We start from the raw sequence: 23,361 nt of genomic DNA, 5'->3' as shown, positions 1-23,361 counted from the left end.
CATTAAGTGCTTTTTTTTAAAAAAAGACAAACAAACAAGCCACCAGACCGTATGCTGTGCCGTTTTAACTTGCCACACACAATAACCACAGCGGGGATATCTGCTGATGGAGCCGGGTAGGCTGTAACGAGGCAAGGTGGCTCAGCCGGACAGTGACCTGAACCCACCGGTGATGCTGGCACTGCCCTCGAAGGTCACGTTGCAACCAACCTTATTCAGCTTCTCGGTGTCAATAATCAACGTTCAGTTTCTGCTGGTCATCAGCAAAACCTGCCCGCGGCCTGCCCGGGGCTGCAGGGCCGAGACCGGAGGCGGGGGGGGGGGCGGCATCACGGCTCCCACCGCCGCACAAGCGGCACCAGCGGCAGGCGCGCTCCGCGGGCGGCACGCCAGCGTTACCGGGACGCGCCGGCGAGGCGGCTGCCGGCACCAGCGCCCACGGCCGTACCGGAGGGCGGGGCTGTGCGCCGCTCGCCGCCTCCCCGCTCTAGCCGCCATTGCCGCCTCCTCCCGGCGGGCGCCGCGCCGCGGGTCTTGCGAGAATACCGCCCGCCTGCCGCGCGCCCGCCCGTTGGCCGGTAACGGCGCGGGGCGGGGCGGGCGCCGCTTTGAATCGGCGCGGGAGCCGGGGCTGCGGCGCGACATGGGGCCGCTGGAGCTGGTTGCCGGGGCGCAGCCGGAGGAGGCTGCTGCTGTCGGCCCGAGGCGCATCGAGGTCCCCCGGCCCCCCTCCATCGAGGAGTTCACCATCGTGAAGCCCATCAGCCGCGGCGCCTTCGGGAAGGTGTACCTGGGCCGCAAGGCGGGGAGGCTCTACGCTGTCAAGGTGAGGGGCCTGCAGGCCTCGGCGCCTCTCGCTGCCCGCGGCCGCGCCGCTGCCGGCCTCCGCCTTCCCGTACCCCCGTGTGGGAGAGCCACGTCCCGCGGGGAGAGAGGCTCCCACCCGGAGGGCCCCGGCCCTGCCCGCCGGCCTGCGGGACGCTTGTCCTTACGGCTGTGTTAGCTCTCGCTTCACGCTCCTGCTCGCCTGGAGCCTTTGGTTAGCAGGCATCTGGCAACAGCAAATGCTTTTAGGAGTACATTAAGTGTACTGCCCAAAGCCCTCCAAGGCGCCACGGTGCTCTTTGTTTCGTGCTTGTAAACACTTGTTATAATTGAATGCTATATAAATGAGTAAGAACTTGTTATAATTGACACATTCAGTTGTCGTGCCACTGGGAGGGCATTCCCACGTTCATGAGTGAAAAGTCTGCCTCTGAATGGGTAAAGAAAGCAAATTTTAAAAAGGATTTTGGCTGAGTAAGCACTTAAAAACTTGCATTTTTTTATGTTGATGCATAAAAAGCTAAAAGCTAGGCTTGTCAGTAAAAACTTTACAGGTGGCTTATGCGAGCTTGGCTTTACACTAAAGGAATTACAGCTACGTAGTACACAAAAGGAAATGTAAGAAGTCATGCAAAAGAGATGTCACTGAAGTATATATGTCTACATGATTTTATTATAAGCATTTTGAGGTGAAAGCTTTTGTGTAAATCCTTTTGTGTAAATCCCTATTGCAGTGAAGTTTAGGGATTATTATTACCTGCAACATTTCACATGCTAAATATTTGTACAGTTAAGGACACCACTTATTGAAAGTGCAGTTTTATGCATTCTGTGTATGTCTTGGAATTTTTTTGGTATCAACGCTGATAATAGTGATGGTAGGTGTGGAAACTAATCCTACAGTTTAGGTGCTGCATATAGAGTGCTTCAGTTGTGTTGCTTTAGTATGTTGTACAAGTTTACTGAAAGTATTGCGACCTAAATTTTTTTGTGTGAATCCTTTATGTTGATTGGAGCGAGAATTATGGATTATTCCAGCTACTGAATTTAAGATATGCTAAACATTTTTACGGTTAAGGTCATCACTTACATAAACAGTATCAAATTACACTTCTTATGTCTTGCTATTCTTATGTTATCCAGTTCTGTCATTGAATGATGGTGGCAGCTGTGGACTCGATTTTTTACAGTTGTGTTGCACAGAGAATGGGTAAATTAAACTTGCTTTACTATCACCATGCATATATGGACCAAAGGTGTTGAAGGTGAGCAAACTTCCAATGCTTGCCGAAATACCAATGAGCTGTGGTATTTTGCATCATCTATTCAAAATTAGTAGAGTGGGCATCAGCATATAGTGGAGTAATTCAGTACAGTAATGAGAGCCTCAGTCACAGTTAAGCTTATTATTTCTTCGCTGTGAGTGGCATGTCTTTGAGGCTTCTTCACAAGGAAGCAAATATTTGTTGGGTGCTTGATTACAGATCATAAATTTAAAATTAAGCAAAAACTCACTTGCTTTCTCTGCAAAGTTAAGAATTAGAGGCTGCAGTAGTTGCAGCCTTGTACTTGAGGATACCAAGATGGGATGGCTTACTGTTGCATTCTGTTTTCAGCCCTCAGGCTGTAATAGCTCAGTGTCTGAAGAGATGAAAACACTTGGTCAGCAAGTGTGTATCTAAGTGTTGAACACTCTCTCCTGGTTCAGAGTTTTGTACTATGGATAAGAGAATCAATCAGGGCAGCTTAATTTTATGTACAGCTTAAACATTCGTTTTCCAGTGTGTACAATTGCACTAAAAATTGGTAGTGTAATTTCCATGCAGAACAACTAAAAGAAGAGCAACAAGAAAAGGTTCCCTTAACCTGTGGTTTGAAATTCTGTATATGAATTTATAGCTTTGTTGTATATGTATATGTGTATGCAAGTTTGAAGTAAAGAATTACCAGAGAACTGTGGGTTGAACAAAGAAAAGAGTGTTTATCTACTTGATTTTGTTTTGTTTTTCAGGTGATGAAAAAAGCAGACATGATCAACAAAAACATGGTTCATCAGGTCCAGGCAGAGAGAGATGCATTGGCCCTCAGTAAAAGCCCTTTCATTGTGCACTTATACTACTCGCTTCAGTCAGCTAATAACATCTATTTAGTGAGTAAATAAATGGCTGTGCTGTTTTATGATAGCATTGAAAATAGAGTGCAGAACTGTATTCTGAAAACATATTTTTATGGTAGTGAGTGGTATTCCTTAGCCACCTACTTTCTTGTTTCTCAGAATGGTTGAACAAGTGAAATTTCTCTTCCCCTTGTACCTTTGAGATCTTTGCGCCTGTGTTCCCTTTTTCTACAGAAGAGTTTTTTCTAATAGCTAATCTGTTTGAGGCATATGTAGAAATCTTGGGGGAAACAAAACAAACTATTCTGTTTAAGCAGAATAGAAGTGACTGAAAGATATCCCGTGGCTCACTTAGAGACAATCTTTTTTACTTGTTGCCTGTGCTCAAGATTCGTTATGGTAGTTGGTCTAGAAAATTCATTATGGTGGTTGGCCTAGATGACAAGAAGATAACTGAGTGGCAAAACTAAGTGCTAGTCTACGTGGAGCGCTATGGAAAACAGTAGGACTGGAATATAGTTTTATATACTACCTCCACACATAGGTGGTATGAATTAAGACTGTATACAAAGGGTCTAGCTTAACTTGTTTGCTTTGCTGTATGCACACTCAGTGTACAGCTCGATTAAATTCTGAGGTGAGGTTGCTATGCACTCCTACAATGCATTTTTAGTGTAAAGGAAGGCTTATTTTCCTGGAATCTCTGACTGCTGTGTGGAGTAGAGGAGTTCAGGGTGAAGGATTTGTAAAGGAGATGCTAGAGTCAATATGAGGAATAGTGTTGTACGTTGGAATCTAAGTACTGGTGAGATTTATTGACCAAAACCCCATAAACTTATTCTTGGAATTGAGGAAGGAGCATCTGAAACCCTGATGACTCTTATCTTGAATGTGTCATGCACCATAAGAACATGAGGATTGTTTTCGGATGTATGTATTTTTTTTAAACATTCTTTTTCGTGTCTTAAATGCACAGTAGCTCTCTGTATAAATTTCTGGAAATTTGCACTTAATTCACAAGACCCAGGTCTGAATTTAATATTGTGTATAAATACTTGCAAAAAAAAGTCATTGAGATACCTGTTCTGTACATATCAAAATACCAGTGGTTATTGGCTTCAGGTCGTGAGTTTCACAGAAGTGCTTTGTAGTATTTTTTCTGTAATATAGAAATCTATCAGAAGGTAATTAGAAAGCTGGCTACAGTAGTTATTAGAGAGCTGACTACAGAAAGCAGACTAGGCCAATAATATAAGTAGGTGGTCTATGAAAAGAAAATGTTTCATGTCCTCTGTCATCTGAAGCTTTAATTATTTTACTCAAGTGAAAAGTATTGCGTGGGAAATGAAGTTCACACAAGGAAGCTTCTGTCAGCTTCTGCTCTTTGAAATTGTGTTTTCCTAGGGGTGAAAGGTATATTTTCACATTGAAACATGTTAAAATGTTAAATATCAAACTCTTCATTGGCAGGTGATGGAATACCTTATTGGTGGAGATGTCAAATCTCTTCTCCATATTTATGGATATTTTGATGAAGAAATGGCTGTTAAGTATATTTCTGAAGCAGCATTGGCTCTTGACTATCTTCACAGGCATGGGATAATCCACAGGTAAAACCTACCTTTTTTTTTTTTTTTTTTTTTTTTCTCCTTACAGGTAACTGTTTGGTAGTTTGGGTTTTTAATTTTTTCACTCACACATAGCTGTTACTATGAAATGCTGATTGGCTACCTCACTTGCTAGAGCTTCTGGAAGGTGTTTTTGCACATGTACATTGCAGCAATGTCAAAAACCAAGACCTAAAATCAAATCTGTCCATATATGTTAGGCAGACAAGTATAGACTTTTACCCTGCTTGCATGCTCTTCCCCCAGTACAGTGGTGTATTAGCAGCTATGCTGCCTTCTAGGTCTCCTTCCTGTGGCTTTTATATCAGTTAGTTCAGGAACCCTCTGGATACTACAAGCATGCAGCTGTAGGACAAAGGGATATTGGCTACTCTAATGCTCCCCCTGTAGTGAGAGTTCTTTGCTGTATTCAGTAGTGCTACAGAGAACACAGGAAAACTTAGTAGAGGTTTGCTTGTCATGTGTAGGAGCTACACATTAGGTAAATGTGATGCTAGTAATCGTGAAGAACACTCGTTAAACCTGCTGAAACACGAAATATGCAGCTCTTGTGACATACTGAGTGGTTTTACAAGACATGAGATGTTTGTACAATATCTAGTGCTAGATATGTTTAATTGGTTTGGTGTATTCCTCTAATTGGTATCTTCTACTGGCCAAGAGATGTTACTGAGAAACAGCTATAATCAATGTTTTGTTTTGTTTCTGGTCAGTTAACTTTTTTTAGTACTGCTCAGTTGTCTTTTTGCTGACTGCACCTATATTCATGTCTTCAGGGACCTGAAGCCAGACAATATGCTCATTTCGAATCAGGGCCATATAAAGTTGACAGACTTTGGGCTTTCCAGAGTTACCCTGAACAGAGGTAAGAGTTGTCTGTATGCTTTTGGTTGTATTAAAATCTGTTTCTGTGTCAGTCCCATATTCTTGAATGCTTTACATCCCTGTAGAGGGCAGCTTCCAATTAAATAAGTCAAAATGTTGCACTAATATCTGATTTCTAGTAGGTAAGTACTGAATAAGGTACATGCTAGTAAAGGGTCTGCTGTATGCATTGCACTTGAGAAGCCAAAATGTTTGGGACAAGGGTGTATTAAATACAATTTTCTAGCCACTTCTCTTGAGGGGTATGGATTTAATTTTTTTCTATGAAATCCACTAAGAGAATTCAAAGGGTGAATGAATAATTCTGGCTTTTTTCGGTGTTTCTCTGGCTATTTCTGTCCTTCAGTTCATGTTTCTCTGTTCTTGTATATATTAATTTCCAATTAGAACTGGTACCTTACAGTCATTAATGTGAGGGAGAGGGAGGAGGTGGTGAATCCCCAACGGAAGATTATAAATCAGTGCTTTCAGCATATCCACATACCATTTTCAAGTAGCAGGAAATATAGCTGAATAGTCAAATGACTGTGTGGCACATGTAATAGGCTGCAGGTCTTAAGGTGAATAGGCAGTTCCTGAACTAGTTTGTACCTCCAACCCCTTAGCAGTATCGGCCAAACGAATGCTGCACTGCATCAGACAGCTGCTGGTAGGTACATCCTTTTTAGATAGTTAAAAAAATGTAGAAATTCAGAGTTGTCTCTGGAGTTTCTGATTCATGATTTTAAGAGTATAGAGGAAAATCCGAAGTATACTGTATTTTCTATAATGTACTACTTTAATTGGTAAGTTCTAATGAGACTGATTATTGTGTCTAGTTGAACACAATATGTAACCAATAAGCCTACTTACCTCTAGTGAGCAAAAAATGGCATCTAAGGTTAAATTTTCACCTATGAAAAATTGGTCTGTAGCTTTTTTGAGATGTCGCTGGGAGAGAAGCCAGGCTTTGAATCAAATTTACCACCTTAGCCCCCAGGCCGTAGGCTGGAATCGCTACCTGAAAACCAAAGCTGGTATTAAGTTAGAAAATGTAACACTTCCAACATGCTATGCTGGAAAGAAACTGGACTTCTACAGTTTCTGTATTTATAAGCTGTAACTTTATGATGGATGTACAGGAAGAAATAGCTTGTGTTTTAATAAGAATGTATGGATGTATCTTCACTTGGGCTTGGTGGCTTCTTTTGTGTATTTGTTCAGTATGTGACTAAATTTTCCCCTTCTTGATAAGACTTAAGTAAATACCTGTAATTTTGCTTATTTAATAGCAGAAGGAAAACCTGACCTGATTAATATTTCTTTGTCTGTTCATAGAGATAAATATGATGGATATCCTTACCACACCATCAATGGCAAAGCCAAAACAAGACTACTCACGTACTCCAGGACAATTGTTGTCTCTCATCAGTTCTCTGGGTTTTGTAAGTAACCTTCACTGTCTTTGAAGTACTTAGTTCTTTGTTTACTTACTATCATAAATGTAATAATAGGAGTTATAAGGCTATTCTTGCACTCTTCTGCCAGCCTGTAGAATGATGATTTATATTTTTCCAGTACCTTGAAGTTCTGAAGTGATTACCTTGGACTGTATTTCAAACTGCTGAGTGTCAGTTGTGTTTCAGAAAATTTAGTAAATGGACATGGCTAAGCTCCAATGCAAAAGTAATAAAGAATCTCAATCCTGGATGTTTTAACTATGCTTCCTCCTGCTTGATAGTATACTCCTGTTGGAATGAAAATGCCAGGGCCTGATTCGAGTCAATCATCTGACAGTCAGTACGGAGTGGTTTCTCCCTTGCCTGTGGTCCAAAAGGAAAATACCCCTCTTTCAACTAAATTATTCAAAACATGTGAGTATACCAAGCCTTGCACTGCATAGTACTATGACTGTAAGGTTGTGGTCTTTTAATTTTATGTGAGTAGCTTGGACTCGCTTGATAAAAGGTGAGCTTCTGTCAGTGTCTTGTTGTCTACCATTTCTTCAGTAGTTAAGGTCTGACATGTCTTCACTTACACTACATATGTCATATTTTGATTTAATTTTTTTTAATGCACAACCACTGATTTCAAAATGACCCTTTAAGATTTTATGGAATCAGTTCTTGGCATACTTTAATTGAAAATTATTTAATATAGCAATATGTGCCTTCATTTACATTGATTTATCTTGCTGTTTTCTCATTTCTAACCTGAAGTGAGAAAGAAGGCTACTATGGTGCCTTTCTTTTCACATTGCTTTTAAATGCTTGGCAGAATTTTTAAATTCTACTCCAAAAAATGAGTGAATTGACTATGCAGGAAAGATGATGAGAGATTATGATGTCATGTATAGGTTTCCATAACTTCCTTTGATGTGAAAGCTTGCTGTAGTGTGAAGCTGGTTAACGTATGTTGCCTATTTGTATCAACATTTGAATTATTTATTTCTTTTTCCTCTCAAGATCTTGATACTTCTCAATTAACTCCTGTGATGCCAATGAGAAGCTTAACTCCTACTCTGCTTCAGTCAAGAAGAAGGTTTGGTACCTCCAGTGCCAGTAGTCAGTCACACCCATACCTGTCCAGTATAGACTCAGAATACTGCAGCAGCCCAAAGTGGGAGAAAGATGTAGAGGTCAGGACTGTTTCATCTTTCCACTATAAATTAAAATTAGCTTGTACTTGTATATGCACTGTTGCAGATCTCTTCTACTTCCCCCAGTTATTTCAAGTGTAGAGAAGCCCTTCCTACAGGAGAAGGAGCAGGGGTTGTAATCCTTTCTGAGTAAGAGTTTTAGGTAAAACTATTATTATTTTTTTTTTTCTTCAAACAAATAGTAGTTCTGTGCAACGTAACAGGTAAAGCAAATGTCATTTAGCCTGCAGCAAAGGAGTGAAAGAGAAGGCTTCTACTGGTTGGCACTGGTTAGCCCCGTTCACAAGGTGGGCAATGCTGAGAGCACTGGCTCTTTGGAAGCTGGCCTTATCACCATAGTATTACTAGCTCAGCATGCAGGCAAAATAATTTATTTTAAAGACTGAACTTGGGGAAAAAATAATAAATAAAATACATTTCAAACTTCTACTAGCTGTTAAAACCTAAAAAAGTTTAAGGTTTATATTACTGAAGGGTTTTGTATCAACTAACCTAAAATCAGTAATCATATCTGATACAAAATACTTTCTCCTATTTTAAACTGTTAATGAAATTCTGTACAAATACAGACCTAAAAGAAAATGCTGCTGTGCTATTTAGTCCCTTGCTAAGATTCCTATATAGATCACATACAAAAACAAATGTTTAAAGCAATTTATAGTTCTTCATTTTATCTGTCCATTTCCCAAGGCCTTGTTTTTAATATTGTGTTACCAAGGTAGTAGTAGTAGTAGTAGTAGTGTCAGATTTTCCTTTTGTCATCTCTGAAGTATAATATGCCACAGGGTAGTATGATGGGATTCTTTGGTTTGGGTTTCTTGGAAAGCGAGAACTTCTGTAGCTTAACTTCTTAACATAAGATCACAAATACAACTTTAATTGCTATATTTCTTTATCCTTAGGCATTTAAAAATACCACATTTTCTATTGTATTCTAGCAACCTTATTTTATGTTATTGAAGTCAAATTAACCCAACTTAGTTTTGAATTTTGATTGTATTGTGTCACACAAACTACTAGTGGTTATAAAGAATACGTAACACTTGCCCATTTACAGTTCTTCATGGAAGTGGTAATAAGGTATTTTAAAGGACACGTTTTATAATACTGTAATCCTATTTTCTTGATACTCAAATTTAATCTGTCCATTTACAGCAAAGCGAAGGTGAACCATGTTCTACAACAAGCAAAACAAGTAACAGTGGATCAGCTTTCCTTTCTAATGTAGAATTACCAAATAGCAAAGGTATTAAAGTTTCAAAGAAGAAAGAGCTGGAGCCTGCCGTTTCTCCCATCAGCAGCAATGATTCTGGCAGTAGGCAGAAGCTGGGAAGTGAATGTTCTGATATAACGGATACTCCTGTGACCACACTGGATGTGAAAGGCATAGTCAGAAAATGTCTTTCTGAAAATAAGATTTGGGAAGAAAAAGCCTTCGTAAGTAAAAGAGAGCTGACTAATGAAACAGCGGAAATTTCTAATCGACAGCAGTCACTTTCAAGGCAGAATGAGCCTGTCAAGCTTATCAAAGAGGAAGAAATTTTTGAAAAGCCAGGTATAAAAAGAAGCTTTGAATTAGTTGACACTAGTCCTTGTCAGGAGCTTAACTATGTTAAAAAAAGCAATGCAGAGTACAAACGTGGCTGTCGGATCTCAGAATTTCCAGCAAACAGAAGGACAGGTTTGACAACAGAAATTCAATCCTTAATGCTTTGTGATGATGGATGCCTACGTGACACCTGCAAAAGCAATGAAAAAGTTAAGAGTTTTATTGGTAACCAGCAAGCAGTAGAAAGATCACTTACTCCAGTTATAGCCAAAAATCTTATGTGTGATCTGGATGCAGACTGTTATGAAAAGGGTGATAAAGAGGAGTATATGAACTCAAGTTCTATAGGCACTGATAATGAAAATCCTTTAGGAATCCTCCGTGCAGACTTGGACTCATCATTTCCCGAAACTGCTGTTACAGAACGCCATTTAGAAAAGCAGCTTTTGGATTTGGACAAAAGTGTTAAAGACCTCTCCTTTGAGGAACCAAAACCAGAAGGCATGGCAATAACATCACCGGAGTCCCGAGATGCCTCACAAAATGAAAAGGAAGCACACACTGTCCAGGACTGCAAGCTGTTACATCATGGAACAGATAATGACCAAAAGCACATCAAAGAAACTTCCTTCGACATGGTGTCTTCTTCAGAAAAGATGATAGAAGCACTGAATCTCTTAAAAAAAAATGCTGTTGTTTTTCGAAGTTATAATAGTCCAATTAATACATCCAATGTATCTGAGCCATGTAGCATGGCTTCCTTGGATATAATGGATCTTTCACCCGCTTGTAGCGGCTCTTACCCAACAGCTATTACTCCATTACAAAGAGGAAGACTGTATAGGGCCTATCAGGTACGTGAAGAGACATTGTGGAAAGTTTGTGCATGCATTAGACATTAGTGATCTGAAATTTTCAGTTGTAATTTAGGGAAAATTGAAGTAATTTTAGGTAGTCAGTCAAAGTGACCTTTGCTGGCAGGCTTTCACTTACAGCATGTGTGTGGCCAAAATTATAATTTCTGTAAGAGCTTAGAAATAACTGTTTGTCCACTGTGCTGCCTCTGGCTCAACATGCATTGTCTGTCCACACCTCTGACAAATCCTTTGCTATTACAATGAACTGGCAAAGAAAGCCTGTGCTATTTTGTCTCATCCTACTTTTAGTGTGATGTCGTATTTCCTCTAAGTAACTGCAGGTTTCCTGATGTAATGTGAAGTCTTCAGTTGTTTTTTCTTATCCTGCATCCTTCCCAAGACAGTCTGCAAATGCTGTTCAGCTGCTAGTAACTGCTTTTGTGCCTGCTATTTTCTTTTTTTATCCTGGTAAAGGTGATGGTGTAGTGTGTACTGTCAAGTACCATTTACAAGCATGTTACCGTGATTGATGTAAAGAGTAATAATAGCTGCTTGCAAGTTAAGAAGTTTTTGCTTTGACCTTTCTAATCCCTCTGATAGTAACTAAAAATCTCACTGTTCCAAAATAGTCCCAATGTAAGAAAAGTGAAAGTATACGTTTCAATCAGTGTTTCATGTTTTGTTTTGGCATAGCTTTTCTAAGTCCTTCATCCAGTTGCTTAGGTACCAGTTGCAGGACTTAAAGCTTTCTGACAACTGGCAGTGTGTTGAATGATTTCGTGTACCAAAAGGGGACATTGAAAATGTTGTTTTGGGGAAAGCCTTTTTTCCTGATGTCTCTGTCAGAATTGCTAGGTTTTTTTCATCTAAGTTTAATTGCTGATGAAACTTAGCTTGTATTCAGCTGAAATGGAGTCAGAGTAGCATGCACCTCATCTCATGAGAAATAAATGACGGATCGCATTATATGTTTTTATAACTTAGATTTGAACAGGAGGATACATTTTTTATATACTGTTGCGATTCTTTTTAAAATCACATCACTGCGACCTCACTACCTGTTTTCTATTTTAATAGTGGGTTCCGTGGCCTTTATGGCATAATCATCATGAATTGACCTCTGCTCTACTGCAGATGAAGTTGGAAACAAAATTATATCAGATATATGAGAATTAAGGGTATATTGAAAAATAAAGAATGAGAGTCTCTGCAAGGTAATTTAGTAGTATCTCTAGGTCACAACAGGAAATCTTTCATTGCAGTCAGCCTGTTAGCTATGAGAATTTATTGATCTCTTTGCAAGCCTGCACATTTATCTTCAAATAATGCCCCAAATTACTTTCAGATTTGTGTAGCTGTAACAGTCACTAAGTCTAACCTGAGCAGAACTTCATCTGCAGGCATTATGTAATCCATAGGATACAGGTTAAACAATAAAGGGCTCATTTAAAATATTTTGAGTACATCTGGTATGCAGTATGTGAGAAAATCCAGGATTCTCCTTTTTCTTTTACAGATATTTGACATATGCTTGCTTTTCATTGTCTAATATTAAGAATTTGGTGCTAAAATTGAAGGCTATTTTGACATTGTATTTAGTAGGCTATCTTTTTCAGATTTGAATGTGAAAGAGGAGTTTAAGATTGGCTGGATTTGGGCTTGGTTTGGATTTGGTTTTGTTTTTTGTGGGTTTAATACTGGAGGAAGAACTTGGGGAAAAGTTTCATGAGAGTATGTATCAACTTTTAATGCTTCAGGATGGTTGAGATAAAGAAATGGAAGTGCTGGTTTTGTTTGACACCCAAAATCTTTGCTGCTTCTTTTGAGACTCCTCGTCAGGGAGATGCTGACACACCATACAGGACTCCAAAGAGTGTCAGAAGAGGAGCTGCCCCAGTGGAAGGTGAACGCATCCTAGGGACCCCAGACTACTTGGCACCTGAGCTGCTTTTGACAAAGCCTCATGGTAAGACAGGCAAACCTTGAAGTCTGTAAATACTTGAAAGGTGACATATTTACATTCCTGAAGGGTTTTGAGCTCTACAGACATTTAAGTAAAATGAAAATGAATTATTTAAAAACACTTAGCACTTAGCTTTTGCCAACACGGATGGCTGTGTTTGCTTCAGCTGCTCTTTCCATTTACTTTTTTCATATGACTGAAGGTTTTGACTGTCTAGCATAGTCTTGCCTGCTGCTAATCTAATGCATTGGAAGCTGTGCTTAGGTAGCCTGATACTTGTATGTGGGTTAGGAATCGCAACTCTGTCATCCTGAGTGTCCTTAAAGATTCTTTAGGGTCAGGGGAACTTAGTGATGTTTAGTACCAAAGGATTAAGCCTCCAATTACTCTTAGAATGCATTCCATGTTTATTGATATCAGTGTTATGTGCATCCAGGTAAGTTTATAAAGCTGCATTAAAATCAGTTACTGAGTTGTGACCTCATGAAACACTTAACATTTCTGGCAGGATCTTCCATATAAGTGGACAGTAGTAGCAATCAAGTACACTCTTTTTCTTCAAAGTAATATAATAAAATGGCACAACTTTGAAGTGCATGAATTTCTTGGGCTCAAAACTTGAGCACTGAGATAACATAAAGTCTGAAATTTTCCTGCTGACTTTAAGAACCATTAACAAAAAATAAATGCAGTGTATCCCTGATACCTTTGTTGTATTTATAATTATCTTGTATTTCCATCTTAAAAGTATACTTCTATTTTCTAGAGCTAATAGTCTTGGGAAAACTGAGATATGAGAGCTTCATTGAGAAACGGTGATTGCTTATCTGTGGAACAGTAACATGCTACTGTACGCAGCCAATATACATTAACTAAAACTGCATGAAGGAGATTTCACCATTTGTCCTGGTTTCAGCTGGGATGGACTTAATTTTCTTCTTAGGAGCTAGTGCAGTGCTGTGTTTTGGCTTTGATGTGAGACTTCTCAGTTCCTCAGGCCTTGCCAGCAAAAAGGCCGGGGGGGGTGTGGGTACAAGGAATGGGGAGGGGTGACAGCCAGGTCTGCTGACCAGAGCTAGCTGAAGAGGTGTTCCGTACCATGGGATGCTGTGCCTGGTGTATACACCTGGGGGTTGGTTGGGGCGGGCAGGTCATTGGTTGGGGACTGGCTGGGCATCAGGTCAGCAGGTCGTGAGTAGTTGTGCACCACGTGGTTTTTTTTCCTTTCCCTCTGGATTTTAATTTTTCCCTTCCCCTTTTCATTATAACTGTTACTGCCATCGTTGTTGTTCTTTCATTTTTATTCTATTTCAACTATTAAATTGTTCTTATCTCAACCCTTGAGTTTTACATTCTTTTCCAACTCTCTTCCCTGTCCCTTGGGGTGAGTGGGGAGTAAGCAAGCACTGCATGGTAATTAATTACCAGCTAGGGTTAAACCACAACGCTATTTCACTGTAATGACTAAACGTATGTAGGTTGGCGCTTCTATTTAGGAATCCCGTTTTTTTTGGGAGGCATTAGAACTAGTTAATAGTTTGGAGACGTCAGCAATGCTATTTAAATGACGTGAAACTTGGTTGCAAGGTGGCTTCTGTGCAACTGAGTGTTTTCAGGACTCCATTGATAACTTGCAAAGAGTCTGGGTTTTACATCAATAAATTACAAATTTCCCATTACCTTCAGTGAAGCCAGGGTTTTCTGGCTTTGGAACTCAAAACTTTCCCTTGTTAAATATTTCTGAATTGCTTATAAATGTAGTTGTAATCCTAAACTATAATCACATTACAGAAATATTTTATTTCTATTTCTATCTTAGATTTAACATTGTCATCTTTCTTTATTGTTAACTACCTTAAGAAAAAAAAATAGGCATTCCTGTGCCTCAGGGAATCATAGTTGGTATTTGATGTTTGTATTTGTTAGGGGGTTTTGCTGTAATTGTAATGTTCTTGCTTCGTTGCTTTTTTAGATGCAGGGACTGTGATCTCAGAGTTTGCTATATACTATGTAGAAATTGAATATTCAGCATAACTGTGAACAATCCAAGTATAACTAGATCACAATTTCCAAGAAAACTCTGGATGAACAACGTTTCTATATGTAAAGATATGTCCCATATGCACTCTGTATAAGAATGTGTGATGCTTCCGCGAAAGATTCAGGATAAATAAGTATCACTATGAGTAGGCTGTCAGAAATCACACGTGTAAGCCTACTTCAGGAGTGAAGTCAGATTCTTAAAGACGTTGTGTAACAGGAAACAAACCAGGGAGACTTTTTCTCATTGCTTCCTTTTACTTTATGCAGCCAGTTTGATTTACTTTGTGTATGGGTGAAAAAGGCTCGGATGCTCAAGACCTGATACTTCTGTTTCTTGCTTCATATATTGATAGACATGATCTAGCAGGTGTATAGTAGGAGTTAATCTATAGTTAAATGAGATGGGGAAAAAATGCTGCTGAAACCTGTGTGTCTACATTGTTCAGAGCTGTGATCTTATTAGACTTTGACTGAAGCTGGGAATATTTTATCTGAATGTCCAAGTACCTTTAACAACTTTGATATGCTTAGCTTGGAGGGGTGCTCATGTTAAAAGCTGCTAGAAGTGCATTACATTACTAGTTATGCATTTCAGTTTTCAGCATCTCTAAACTAAGTCAATAGTCCTTTGGAAATGACTCACAACACTAGTTTTCTGACCTTGGCGGTGTCTTTTTTTTTTTTTTTTTAATGCCAAAAAAGCCAAGGAAAATGACACAGTCTTCTGAAGATTTTTTTTTTTTTTTCCCATCATGTGGCATCTATTCTTTATATAGTGGAGTAGGCATGGCCTGAAGATGCAGAAAGCTTAGAATGCATGCAGTGGTGTCTGCTTACTTGTTTTTTAGTGGGTGAATGAGATGGGTTTGGTGAAAAAAAACTTCTGGAATGTGGAAAACCCTAATTATTTAATAACAAAGGAGAGATAGGTAGTAACTACATGTTACCCTAATCAACTTTAGCATAAAGAAAAGTAACTCCAGCTTCTTGTGTGCTGGCTCATCTCTGCAAGCTGTTATCAGTATTTTGACATAAATTTAGACAAATGAAGTTCAATAGTTTAATTCCTAGAGTCTTCTCAAGGAACCAAGACAAGGATGCAGGTTACAACATGGAGCACTCATCAAGGCTCTAGAGCAGTTGCTTAACAACTGTTTCTTACCATAAAACAACCTCTTGGAGAAGTTAGCTCCTGGATTCTCTGTGATGGGAGTTGATAATTAAATTGTTCTTAAGGGACCTCTTGGTTTTATTAGTAAACCCTAGTATTACCTGTAATAAATTAAGGAGCAGACTGGCTTTTAAAAGCTCTTTAATATAGTTTTAATCCTCTGCATGATTATTAAGTACAACTTACTTTGTCTCTTCCTTCACTACCAAGAAATTTTGCAGGATTTAAACACTCTTCAGTTTCTGCCGTGGCTTATCTTCAACTGTTTGCAAATAACAGTGATGGCTGGATTTCTCTTAACAGGTTCTGCTGTAGACTGGTGGGCCCTTGGAGTTTGCCTGTTTGAGTTTCTAACTGGAATTCCACCTTTTAACGATGAAACACCAGCACAAGTCTTCCAAAATATTTTGAAAAGAGGTAATCTGTTTCAGTAATTGGGGAAACTGTATTTCCAACATTTGTTTTATGGTCTGAGTTACCAACTCATCTGCATCTTTGTAGATATTCCCTGGCCTGAGGGTGAAGAGAAGCTGTCTGATAATGCCCAAAATGCGATAGATATCCTTCTAACAATTGACAGTACTAAGAGAGCTGGACTGAAGGGTTAGTATTAAAATTGTGTTCTTTGCAGCTAATTAAAAATTTTGAAGTGGTGATGTCCTTCTCTGGAAACTTAGACTAATAAACTTTAATGCCTATTTAGGTTTCCATGTATAGTGCCAGAATGCTTCAGAAGTTGTAGTATTTTCTGTATTTCTTGTGGGGTTTTGCCTTCTTGAATGAGGAAACTTTGGGGTTTTCTGAATTGAACTAGCTGTTTTGCTTTAATGTTGTTTTGCTATGGATGTTTAGTGTTTGACATCTGACATACCAAAGTTTAGTCTTATTTAACTTAGTAACAGGTGTTTGGGGTTTTTCACCTAGCTGATCTCAGGAACCTTGATTAAAAGTCTATAGTTTGGGAGAGAAGCCTCCAAAAGTTAATGCAAAGGAGCTTTTTTTTTTTTTTTAGGAATCAGCTTGTCTTTACTGAATATATAGGGGAACACATGTTGGACAATATATACTATACAAAGTCTGTTTCCTTGTAGAAGGACTTAAAACATCTGCTGTTGTAACAGTGACTATATTTTTATTTAAAAAAATGATAATATGTAGGAAGCTTAGAGTAAGCTGTTCTGGAAAAAGGAAGAAATCTTATGAGAACTACCCAAGAAATCACTAAAGAGGGAAGTTGTAATGGAAATACTTACTCATAAAGAGACTAAAGTCTAGAAGCTGAAACCAGGCCAAGTCAAATTAGAGAAGACACATAGTTAGAAATGAAAATCCTGATGTCAACAGCGAATTTTGTAGCTCTTTAACTAAAATACCTTTGAATTAAGACATTAGATGCTTTTTGGGAGACATTAAACACGTTATTTTCTTTATTTCTGGATATTAGGGTGAAATCTAATTGCCTGTCATGCACAGAATTTTAAACTAGATGATGTGATATAGATTCTTCCAATCTGAAGTTCTTGGAAATTCATTCTTTGTCAGGACCTTTAACCATATCTGCTATCTTTACCCAACTGGAGTTTGGACGAGTAGGTTTCAGGACAGCCATTAAGTTTTCCTCATTGTAATTGAGTATCCATCACTGTTTATCATCATCTCCCCACCCCCCACCCCCACCCCCCCCGCCCAAAACACACGCTCTACTCTTTCTCCAGCATGAAGCCTAACTTACTGAGAAATCCCAGTTATGTCGTGTCCTAGTACTGCACTTCTGAGTTCAGGCCTTCCAGATAAGAGCAGCATGTGGCAGAGAACACTGGTAGCCAGTACTTGGGCTTGGTTTTTATCCCCCTCTTCAGCGATGCGGGCAGGAGCTGACTGCCAGCTACAGCACATGTTAATACTTATTGGGAAAGGACAATGAAGTCTGCTAACCTGTTCAGCTGAACGCACCTTTCCCTACATGAGAACTTCTAAGAGCAGAACTACATAACAGTGGATCTGTGTGGTGTCCTGCTGAAGCTGCTAGGAGTTAGGCTCTCTGATTTGTTTATTGCCTTTCGTCTAAAATAAAACACCACCGAACTGAAGTTTATTTGATCAGGAAATGTAGAAATAATAAATGTTACTATCTTACCGTGCACCAGTTAAAAGCCTGTGGTATGTGCTTAGAATTAAAATTTGTAGTGCATGTTTGGCTTGGTCAGACTCCTACCTCCTAAATGTGATTTTTGTTTTGTTTTTTTACCTGTCCTATTTTTGCTACTTGCTTTTGATTTTCTGTGTGTGTGGTGCAGCTGATAAACACATGAGTTTGTATCCCACTCAGCTGAAAAGGTGCTCTCTTGGAATGACTCCACTTTGATCAGGGCGTGGTGTTTCCATGTTATACAGAAGTGTCAGATCCTGTGCGCCAGAAAGATGCCTTCTGGTCAGAGTGGACAGGGCAGGGGATCTCTCCTTGAGTCAGGAAGTCTTGCAGCCTGGTTACTTACCCCACCTTCAGGCTGGGAAAGAAGAATCTGGTGGTCTGTGGTAACTACATCATAAGGGTGTTTAGACTTCCATCTCTGGTGGTAGGCCAAAGGGGACTGTGCAAAGCAGAGGGCAACTGCTCCATGAGCTAGTAAAAGGCAGGTGGCCTGGAGTGGAGAAGGGTGGGAGTGACTCTGATGTCTCTTCAGCACAGAACTTTGGCAAAATTAGAAGTGGACTGTGAAGTGATGCTTAAAATTCCTCTGGCGCTCTATCATGAGAAATGCCCCTAGGGGACCTGTGATCCAGTACGTGTGCTGTGTGGAATAGGTTCTCCAGCTAGGGGAGGACTGTTGGTGTGACAACAGTTTGATCCCCCTGAGGCTGGTGGTAATCAAAACCCAGCTGCAGTTTGCACTCTTGTGAATTTCCAGAAGAGCAACACCGAGCCAATCTACAGACAGTTATGTATCAAGGGAACTATAGGGCTTGGATGAGAGAAAGCTTGTAATGTTTATATGAACTTCTGTTTCAGAACTGAAACATCATCCCCTCTTTCATGGTGTGGACTGGGACAATCTACAGAATCAAACTATGCCATTCATACCTCAGCCAGATGATGAAACCGATACCTCTTACTTTGAAGCTAGGAATAATGCTCAGCACCTGACTGTGTCTGCATTTAGCTTATAGCATCAAGATGTCAACTTTCTTCATGTTTTTGCACACTTACAGCTTCTCCTGTAACACTTCCTTGGTAAATTTAGAGTGTGTTTTAAGCTATCAGTTTTTATTATTGTATCCTTTTATTCTGAAGTGAAACTACTGTATGAAACTTGGCTGGTATCAAGTGCTTTCATGTTACTTTTTACCTTATTGCACCTTACTAAGAGGCCAGAGCGTTGTATTTCTTAGAGCTAGTAACGCTTGGCAATGATGGGGGTTTTTTTTAATAGCAATGAGTAACTCCAGTTAGGTGGCATGAAGTAGTTTCCCGGTTAAACGTAACAGGGAAAGGACATAAATGCATGCTAATTGTATCTAATTATCAACTTACCTGTTGGTGGTTCAGTGTGATGGCAGTCTTGTTTGGGAGTAGTCCTTTCTGACCAGTTTGAATATGTATCTACTGTGCAAAACTGACGTTTCTATTAGAGGTGGAAAACTGAAAATTTAATGCAGCATTGAAATGCCTTACTTCTCTTACTGTTTTTTTTCTTAGAGAAATGTCAAACCTTCTCTTAAAAACATTATTCTAAAAGAAAACTGTGGTGGTTCTACCATAGTTTTGTAATGCAATACAACATCATAAATTCTGTAGAATAAATAGGCCAACTGACAAAGCAGAATGTTTAATGTAAACACAGCAGTATAGTGATAAATTCTGCACAGTTAGCACTGAAGACTTGCAATACCCCATACTCTTGAATGTACTTGCATTTATCCTGCTCATATCAAATATGGAGTTAAATTTCACATGCATGTTGTTGGGGTCTGTGGTGTGGTTTTGTTTGTTGTGGGGTTTGGGGTTTTTTGTGTGTTTTGTGAATAAATCTAAGATTCACCTTTTTCAATGCGGAATTCCTTGTCAACTCTTAATCCCATTGGCTTTGCCCCACTTACTGCTTGACTTCAAATACAACAGGCAAAAGCACAAAAAGCTACAATGTAGTAGCTGAAAGATTTAAAGTTTCTTATCATTACTGATCAACTACAAGTATCTGTGTAAGTTGGCAAAAGTTTCTGACGCTTAGAAGCTTTGGAATACCACTTGGCAAGTCCTTTCGCTGTTACGTGGTGTTTCTTGAAGGCCTAACCTTGCTTTGCTGTGCGTAACCTACGTATAAACCCTGTAGCTTCCAGGTTATCTTGGGAGACAGCTCATCTGCTGTTAGCTGGACAGGAGTGTGCTAAAAACTATAGAAGCGAGTAACTACCCACTTACACAGAAACAGCAGTCTTGGACAGTTACCGCTAACTTGCTGTTAGGTGCACCTACACGCTGTGCAATGTTTGGAGGCTGAAACTTTGAAATGCTGCTGTGTGTTCTTGAGCTTGTAGGTTCCAGTTTCAGCATGACCAGGTTTACTAATGGTTACTCTTATGGCAAAATGTATTCTTTTCCTCTCTACTACACTCTCAAAAAATTTACTTCGCACACTTTTGGGTAAATACATAAAATACTGTGGTCTTGCTGTTGCTTGCTTCTTTATTTGTTTTGTCTGATACTTTTTGACCCTGCTGGGGGCAGGAGGTGGTTTTTTTACACAAAGAAACTGACTGTTTCCCCCTACCCCAGCAAAGGCAGTGATCAGAAATAGGGGAATGCCTCATCTAATACAGGTGTGTCTGCCCTTCAGTTCATAACTTGCCACCTGAAATCCCTCCTGAAATCTTTATTACAAGCTATGTTTCTGTACCTAATTGCAGCAGAGCAAAGAGTCCTTCGATGGTCTGTAACTCCCGCTGGGAGTCTGCTCTGCTGTGGTAACCAGAACAAGGCAAGTGGCTCCATCTCCGTCAGCACATACTGTGTTGCTACAGTGTGCAGAGCAGGAGAGAAACAGGACCCTGAGCACGTGGAAATCTTCCCTATGCCTTCATCCGGAGCAACCCTAAGCTTTTCAGCTGGAGCTGGATTCACAGCAGGAAACGAGCCAGATATTTGCTACACAAGTGAAATTCTGAGCTGGGTTTACATCTCCCCAGTGTTAGGCAACACAGGTTTGAGTGCCAGCTGGAACACCCCACCCCACGTCTAAGCTCCAGTGAGCTGCTTCGGCCACTTTCTCCAAGTTAAAGCTGTCTCTCTGTACCTGGGCAAATCATAAAGAAAATCTTTTTCCTTAACTTAAGATGAAACACCAGCTACCTGGAAATCTGTTCAGGTTACAGGGAGTTTGAGATACTCCTAGTAGCTGAGGCCCGGTTGTGAGGTACAAGTAAATGGTTATAAAAGTGACTTGTATTACAATTTCTGAGACTGCTGCTTCACCATGTAACCAGCAGCCTCTTCTGTACAGCCAAAGCATCCAATGTACAGCATTTATTACACATTAAGAAAGTCCAAGATAAAATATGAAATAGTAAGGGACTGATTTATTGAAACATGAATAAATAACAAGGATAGCACGTGCCTACAGTTATTTCAGTAGGAAGTTAACAGGTAAGTACCTTGGAGAATGTCCATACCATCTCTAAAAGCTAGACACCTACGTGTAACATGGCTATGGCCCGGGGCAGGAGGCACTCCAGGGTGCTTCATCCGATCGGATCGGAAGACATGCTGCTGCAGGAGCTTGCTTTTTTTTTTTTTTTAGTGACCTTCAAGCTAGAGTATCCTTCCTGTATAATCATTTTTATCATTTTATGAGAAGTCGTCACTCACTCTAGAACTTCAAGCTACAGGTACCATGGCTTCAGGTCACAGTGCAACTTCCCTTCCAGCATAAACTTTGTTCAAACCTGAGTTGTCAGTACATCTCATGCCCAAACTGATCTCTGGCACATGAAACCATCTGACTGTTACAGCAGTCTTCAAAGAGGTTCTGACCATTTTATTTTTTAATTCAGCCTTACAACAAGAAAATCAGGAGTAGGAAAAGTAACTCTTAAAAAAAACCCACACTTGACTAAAAACAAGATTAAAATTGCTCTGGCAAAACAAACATTAAATTCTGTGATTACGTACTGTGATACAGTATAGCTTGTATGAAAAATCTTTTCCAAACTGGAGAAGATTTTTTTAGGAAGGATGAAAAATAACTTTCCTGAAAAATTTGTAATATGTAGTCCAGCTGGAGGATGAAAGCACATCAGTAATATGGTGAAATTTCTGAAGATTCAGATCTTAAACACAGGGTTTTGTTATGATACAGTTCTTCATAGCAAATGCATGTCTTAGTGTTTTGTCAAATCGAATTTTAGTACATTCCCAGAGATTTAAACAATATATTGAATTTTTTAAAATAAAGCATAAAGCATGCTTTAATCAAGCAAACTTCACAAGGTTGTAATTCTGTTTGCATACTGGTTAATAAATAGTTCATGAAAAGGGGGGTGGGGGTGTGTGAAATCAGCACCAAAATTAGCTGAAAAGTTTTGTTTTGAAAGGAAGTAGAAGGGTAAGAGAAAGCAATACCAGAACTGGTATTTTCTGTGATATGACTTGGGAAAAGTCCACAACGGATTAGGGCTAGATTAAATCTGATTTTAATTTGACATAAACTGACAACAGAAAACTTACAGTGCACTAAGCTTTTTCAGCTCTTAAGAAATATAATTACAGAGATAGCTTTCATCTCATTTTCCAGCACCTTGTGCCTAAACTACATATTTCAGTTAAAAAAAGTTGTTGTCAACAAGTACACAGTTACCAAAGTTAAAAATATAAGGTGCAGCCTCTTTAGATGGATCCCTTGTACCACACAGTTTCCAAACTTGTATTTGAACAGTCCCTGTTATTAATGGCTCTAACTTTCAAGACACATAAATTCCCAAATCTCCTTTACAATCTGAAAAGGATAAGTGATGGATTCAATTTCATTTCTGACCAGTTCACGTGGAAATTTGCCTCACACTGGTTTAGCAGCAAAGGTAACTAGTTGAATTCCTCAGAGCTGTATCATATTTTCCCAACAGCTTACAATGTATTTGATTCATACTTTACTAGTGCTTTCATTTGATAATATGTAAACCTGTGGAAAAACAGGCAGGGATGCTGTGATTATAAAATTATTTCTACATTAAAGTGACAGTTTTACATCTTTCTCACTTATTCTTTTACAAAGATTTTACTTTCTTCATCATCTAACATCAGCAAGACCAGTAATTACTGAAGGCCCATCTGCAAGCATGTTCCAAAATAATTAATGTTCATATGGTTTTGAGGATGGAATTGTTGGATTTATTTGTAACCTAGGAGCCGTGAATCATTCAAGTTTCAATAATGTTAATCCTTAAATGTTTAGCTCAAAGGTAGTACAAAATGTTACTATAACAGAAAGAACATCATCCCAGATTCTGAGATTCTATAAGAATTCAGAATTCCTTCGCTTTCCAGTGCTATCTTCTGCTAGAAGTCTTCAAGCAAAGTCATGAATTCTCAGTTCAGTTTTCTAGAAAAAGAACCAAATAAATAAATGTACCTTCACATATGAGTTTTTTGTCTAAATAAAAAAAAAAATCAATTAAGGTTACATGTAAATGATT

At 39.3% G+C, this 23,361-nt stretch overlaps 2 protein-coding genes across 4 annotated transcripts in view; one reads left to right on the top strand and one right to left on the bottom strand.

The window, feature by feature from the left end:
• Positions 1-483: 483 nt before the first annotated feature.
• MASTL (microtubule associated serine/threonine kinase like) lies at positions 484-20,345 on the top strand. The gene is made up of 12 exons (XM_056334619.1): positions 484-826; positions 2,837-2,974; positions 4,412-4,551; positions 5,346-5,434; positions 6,772-6,878; positions 7,175-7,307; positions 7,899-8,071; positions 9,248-10,495; positions 12,326-12,464; positions 15,979-16,092; positions 16,177-16,278; positions 18,686-20,345. The coding sequence occupies exons 1-12, from the start codon at positions 644-646 to the stop codon at positions 18,841-18,843; spliced, it is 2,724 nt and encodes a 907-aa protein (XP_056190594.1). The 5' UTR covers positions 484-643; the 3' UTR covers positions 18,844-20,345.
• Positions 20,346-21,234: 889 nt separating this feature from the next.
• Positions 21,235-23,361, bottom strand: part of ACBD5 (acyl-CoA binding domain containing 5) — a 32,115-nt gene continuing 29,988 nt past the window's right edge. For 2 of the 3 annotated variants that reach the window (XM_056334620.1, XM_056334621.1), the window contains one exon: positions 21,235-23,267. In XM_056334620.1, the coding sequence (XP_056190595.1) occupies positions 23,255-23,267 (13 nt within the window). In that variant the 3' untranslated portion in view covers positions 21,235-23,254. The remainder of the gene's footprint in view (positions 23,268-23,361) is intronic. The other variant, XM_056334622.1, reaches the window with a different exon arrangement.

Source organism: Falco biarmicus, chromosome 4 (genome assembly GCF_023638135.1).
Source record: "Falco biarmicus isolate bFalBia1 chromosome 4, bFalBia1.pri, whole genome shotgun sequence".
Taxonomy (NCBI): Eukaryota; Metazoa; Chordata; class Aves; order Falconiformes; family Falconidae; genus Falco; species Falco biarmicus.
This window is presented reverse-complemented; position numbering and strand designations above follow the sequence as displayed.